We start from the raw sequence: 6,000 nt of genomic DNA on the forward strand, positions 1-6,000 counted from the left end.
GTGGCTTGCTAGATGACCTCTCTTAGGTAGGAGACTGTTGCCAAATGGAACTAGTACCTCAAGAAAAAGTGTGCAAAATTTCTCCGGTTGTATGGGCGTTCCAGACTTTCCTCAACCTGATATGCTACTTGTATGGCGTCTTCCATGGTAGACAATCGACTAGATGCAAGGGCAGCACTAAGTTGAAGGTGCAAACCATTTCGAAATTGGGCCACTAAGACTTCTTCATCCCACTCAAAGTCAGAACGAGTGGCCAAATAATAAAATCTAGCAACATACTCTTCAACGGTCATTCTCTTGTTTCAACTATGCAAACCTGAGATGAATGCTTTGCTTGTAATCAGAAGGCAAGAATCGCCGATTCATGACTTCATACATTTCAGCCCAAGTAGTGACCAACCCAATGCCTCGGGTTCGGTTCTGTTGTTGTTGTTTGATCCACCAGACTCGAGCCGTGCCTTTCAGTTTGGCCTCTGCAAATAGGATCTTTCGAGCCTCAGTCAACCCGTACCATCTGAAGAATGTATCTAAACTGTGAATCCAGTCAAGGTACAATTCTAGATTATTGTCTCCATAAAAATCAAGGACATTCAGTTTTGCTGCTCTTTCTGCTCCATCATCATGTCTACCAGTCCCATATGGTGGTGGAGGTGGTGGTGGTGGTGGTGGTGGTGTTACTGGCAGATCCTGTGGGGTGGTGTTGGAAGAATCCCCAGACTGAATGGGACTCTTTCTTTTATCTGCTGCCACCAAACGATCAATAGAAACTTGCATAGATTCCACCATTGTTTTTAGGGACGTGACCATGTTAGTGAGAGCATCAAATTTTGTATCAGTTTCTCCTTTATAAGAATTCAGCTGTTGAAGAACTTCACTATTGGCTACCATGGTGATGAGTAACAAAATAGCACTCAAAGAATAATGGTAGAATAGTAAATAACTGGAGGCTTAAAGGGCAGGGGCAGAATAGTAAATAACTACTTTTTTTTTTGAACTGTAAATATGGAGGTTTACTTTTTTTTTTTTCTTCTAAAGAACTGAAACTCAGTTGTGCTCACAAAGATATCACGTGTGAGCAAGGGTATATTTGCAAAGCTGAAATAAGTCTAGGACAAAAGTGGAATAGGGGAGAATGGGAAGGGTAATTTAGGAAGAATGGAGAAATTAATTTAAAGAAAGAGTTAAAAAGAAGAATTGGGGTTTTCTTCTCTGTCGATCTCAGGACCAGCAGAGGTGGGAGATCGTGGTTGTGATACGAGAAGGAAAGGAGCCTTACGACTTTGACGGTGGGGGGCTTGGAAACCAGGTATGCTTTCTTCTTCTCTTCTTCTTCGTCTTCTTCTTTTCGTCTCTGGTCCTTCTCTTCTGTTCTTCTTCTTCATCTTCTTCTTTTCGTCTCTGCTCCTCTTCCGTTCTTCTTCTTCGTCGACTCTCTCCTCTTCTTTTTCTTCTTCTTTCTTCTCTCCTTCTGTTCTTCTCGGTTTTTTTTTTGGCTGCCGCTGGAAGGAACAGAGAAGGCGGAGGGCAGGTGGTGCTGCCGGAAGGAACAGAGAAGGCCGAGGGCAGGGAGGGTTTGGGATTTTTTTTTCTGTTATCGCTCTCCCTGCTGCTTCTCCGACTTTGACCTCGACTCTTTTTTTTTTTTTCACTGTGTTCTTAGTATCGGTGGAATCAGACACAGAGAATGGAAGGGAAGAAGAAAGATGGGGAAGGAATAGGATCCTTCGGCTCTGATACCAAGTTGATGGAGAACCCTTAGGGAAGGGAGGGGAAATCAAAGTAGAGAGGGGGAAAAGGAGGATCACACTCACACGTTCATTCAATAATCAAATTGCTCTCTAAATCTTCAATCGATTACAACCAATATATAGGAAAATAGGAACATGAAATTAGAAACTTAACTGAAATGGAAACTAGCCTAAACTAGGAAACAACTATAAAAAGGAAACCACAAGAAGGAAATAAATCCTACTCCTACGTTCAAGTGTGGAAAATAAAAGCATGAAATAAAATACTAAGTAATCTACTAATTTTATTTCCAACCCTTGTTGGACCAAAACCCTGGGCTGGACCGGTTCTTCTTGGCTCTTGGCTTCCAAAGCCGGTCATGCTGGTCCAACCAAGAAAGGGCAGTCGTATCTGCATCACTTATTTTAAAGTGCGGATTGTTTTTAAAATCACCTGAATGAAAATCAATTGAAAGACATCAAAACACAAGATTATTTTACTGGACTTTTGGTTTTTAACAATGTTTTATTATGATAAGATTTATAAAATTTTTTAGAATTGAGAAAAACCCCAGCATTTGAAAGTTGAAAATTGCCCAAGCAACCAAAAATCCAGTTTTTGTTCTTGGACTGGGGGGTTGACTTTTTATCCTTTTGAAATTTGATTTTTAAACTATTTTTATTGGATTCAAATGGGGGGGTGTTTGCTTATTTATGAATAATATCTTAGGTTACTTAAATGATATTTGACATAAATAAGTCAAAAAACATAAATATGTTAAAAAAATATAAGGCGACTGTCACCTAGGACCCAAGTAACCCACTTGGACGCCAAGGCATCACCAACTCCATTTGTTTGTTCCGCTTGTTGATTTCTAGGCTTCAACAATCCTTTATTATTTTTGTTTTGTTGTATACTTTTTTCTCTTTGTTTTTTTCCCTTTGAAGACTTTTGTTGTTGCATACTACTTGTCCATTTGCATTCAGTATTTTTTATGAATTAAAATTTTCTGTCATCTATCCCCCTAGCCAAAAAGAAGACAACTTGTGAAGGCTTTTTTAAACTTTCCACTGGGTTTATGACTTTATGTGCAGATGTAACTAGACATGTACCGATAGTAAAAGGAGTGCAATGAAATGTTCGTGGAGTCATTCATATTATTTAGTGGCATTTCCTGTGCTAAACCTTTTAAGGTGTACTAGAAATTGGACATCCCCTCTTCTTAATCAATTTTATATTGTTTTATTTGTTTGACAGGTTATCAGTGAATTATGTGTTGCTAGAGGTAATGCATGGTGCTTGAGAAATGGCGATGGAAAGCCTAGATGACTTTTTGCATGACATCACAGATTGACTGTAGATTCTTTTCCCAGGTAATTGACCAATGTTAACTAATCATGCTGTTCTTTAAATGTTATTGATGCAACCCCGGGTTTCAAAATCCTAAATTTGAGTGGTTATGGAGCCATCCAGTAGGCCAGAATCCAAGTATAAGAATGTAATGGCAATTCTGTAATGAGTAGAGGTTCAGAATACTTTAGAAAGGAGCGAACAGACTCAGTGGTAGAATAGTTATCAATCCAAAAGGGAAGGACCATTTTGGTATTTCAATGTAGAATAGGTGATGTTGAATTACTGTGCAAAATAATGGGCTTTAAGTAATTTAAGGACAATTTTGTCATTAGTTGTAATTCCCAAATTAGTTTCTTCTTCAACCCGTTATAGGAAGAATAAACCTGCAAGTGTCGTAGTTTGGAGCGAGGAAGATCACTTGATCCAACTCCTTTCAAGATGAAATTTCAAGCACTAGTTCATAATGCCCCATCCTCTAAGAATGGGTTGATTGATGGCTCCATGATGGTTATCAATTGCTAATGAATGGTGGTAAGGTAACCGTAATTTTTGGTGTAACAATAAATAATTCTAGTTTATTCCGTTCGAGTGCTTTAGAGGATGGTTGTAAGATCAGATATGGGCTTTTGAGCTAAGGGAATTTGTTAGGTCTTTCAATGACTATGTATTAAATCCTGATTTGATGAAGCGATTGGAAGGGCTTGGAAGAAGATGAACTTAGAGAAGATGAAGAAACTTAGATTCTAGGAGTGAGGAGAACCTGTACTGATCTTGTTTTTACCTGTAAGTTGGCAGTAATGCGGATTTTGGTCTGTTGAGATGGCAGATTAGCTGGCCTAGTATTATTCAAAACTTGTGTATGGAGCAATTCAACATCAGAACCACACCACTTATTGATTCTTGTTAGTAGTTTTACTGTTTGCTTCAGTTCTGTTTTGGACTGGCTATAGTGCTCCAGAGGCCAGTCATTCTTATTGTCCCTGTAAGGTGGTCTAACTGTCGGCAGCGAGACTTTTTAAGTCCACTTTTCTTTTCATTTCATTGTCTTGGCATTAACATGCTTCAAATTAACAAATTTTCTCGTACCCTTTGCAGTGGCATCGGCTCTTCCGTGGACCTCTGGCAATTTTGTAGAGATTGTCGCTAACATAGGGGAAACTGCACAGGGTATATATTGGTGCATTCATCAACAATTCCTAATTGAAGGTTTTTCAGCTTAGTTTGATCAGAATTTCTTGTGGCAAGTTTTGATTGATGCTTTCAAATTTATTATTAGTGCTGGATTGTGTAGTAGCAAGGTCCTGATAGGTTGGATGATGTGGAATTAATGCTGAAATTATGTGTTATCTGGATTTATTGATGATTACACATGGACCAGACCAGGTAAACACTGGGAGTTCAGGTGGAAAATAAATGTTTTCTTGTCTGTTTATTTCTTGCTGGCTGATTCTGCTATCAAGCAAGTCGCAAGTTCTCTTGCGTAATTGATGGACTGTAGCTACCTGCTTGCGACGTTTATTAAAGTAGAGTTAATAGTCATCCAGGAAAAATTAAATATTATCCCATGGCCATTTATCTTGCTTAAGAGATGGACTAGAGATGCGAGCTCTTCACAGTCGGTTCAAATGTTTGTGGTTGTGATTCCCGAGTGCTTGTAAAACTATATAGAAATGATTTGTAACCACTACATGCACCCCATCTGAAGGGATCTATGCCTAGAATAAGCATATCGAAATCCGACACGACTCAAATAAGCATGTTAAGAGAATCTTTTTTAACATTGATGTTTGAGAGATTCTTGATTACTCAATCTTAGTAGGTTTTTTCCCCGGGGAGAGCTGAGTTTTCATGGGTGCCCTTCAAAAAGGGTTGGGTAGATAAATGCTAGAGCATCTAAGTTCATTACTAGTGAAGTTGGCTTATGGGAATAAACCCCGAGGCTAAGTTAATCTTCTATGACGAGTGATTAGTCCTGTGTCATGGTATATTATCTCATAATGGGATTTTCTTATTGATGTCCCTAGGTGTAATTTTTTCAAACATTTGTTGTCTAAAAATGTGAATAACAAAGGGGTAATTGCTTCCTGTGGGGGAGTGCAGCCTTCTGCTTGTGCATGAGGGTCAATATGAGCTCATGAGGAAGCATTAATAGAGCTTCATTTTTCATTTTTTTCATGAGGTAAGTTGGTTATTTTGCCTATGTCTGGGCACAGGAAACACGTTCCCTAAGAATCCATTTTACCATTACAATAATATCTAATCTCTTGATGATGACATAATGAGATGTTATTTTAAAACTATTTTTTGAGAACCCTTTTATATCCTTATCTGTAAATGAAAAAAGAAAGTATATAAATTTTAAAGAGAGAATTTAGCATACTGAGGTTAAAAGTTCTTAGTCTTAAGTTTGTTGTTCATAGCCATGTAGGCTATATTCCTTAACAAGAGTACCAACCTGTCGTTAGGTTTGAGACAAAAAATAGGTTGGAACACAAAATTGGTAATGTCCCAGAAAAGGAGAATGGCGCTCTAGGCCACAATTTGGTACTATCATCTAGAAGAAAATTTCCAAACTTCTTTGCATCACTCCATTGGTCATCCACCCATCATCTTTCCGCTTTGGCCTGCTTCATCCCTTTTTGTCGCCACTATTGCTAGCATGGAGATAAGAAAGTACTCATGTTTGAGATCCCGCTAAATTTAGTAGAGGTTTAATATTTTAGAAATTTGACATAAATTTTAGTTGTGAGAGATCCCTTCTCTGAGATGTGATACCGTGGAATTGTCATTTTCAACGGAAATAAGAATTTGAAGAATTTTATTTGCTATGAGGTAAGTTTTTCTACCCACCCCTTTTTATTGATTTTTTATCTTTTCCATCCTCCTACCCAACTAACTTGTATTCCATTTAATTTAATT

The 6,000-nt window shown here is 38.1% G+C and overlaps 1 protein-coding gene across 2 annotated transcripts in view; it reads left to right on the forward strand.

Annotated features, from left to right (window-relative positions):
* Nucleotides 1-4,513, forward strand: part of LOC122084101 (DNA-directed RNA polymerase III subunit RPC5) — a 58,393-nt gene extending 53,880 nt beyond the window's left edge. For both annotated transcript variants that reach the window (XR_006141830.1, XM_042652162.1), the window contains 2 exons: nt 2,986-3,101; nt 4,177-4,513. Coding sequence is in view for 1 of the 2 variants with exons in the window: in XM_042652162.1 (XP_042508096.1) it covers nt 2,986-3,057 (72 nt within the window). In the remaining variant the exon portion in view is untranslated. The remainder of the gene's footprint in view (nt 1-2,985; nt 3,102-4,176) is intronic.
* Nucleotides 4,514-6,000: the final 1,487 nt, after the last annotated feature.

The sequence above is a fragment of the Macadamia integrifolia genome, chromosome 7 (genome assembly GCF_013358625.1).
Source record: "Macadamia integrifolia cultivar HAES 741 chromosome 7, SCU_Mint_v3, whole genome shotgun sequence".
Taxonomy (NCBI): Eukaryota; Viridiplantae; Streptophyta; class Magnoliopsida; order Proteales; family Proteaceae; genus Macadamia; species Macadamia integrifolia.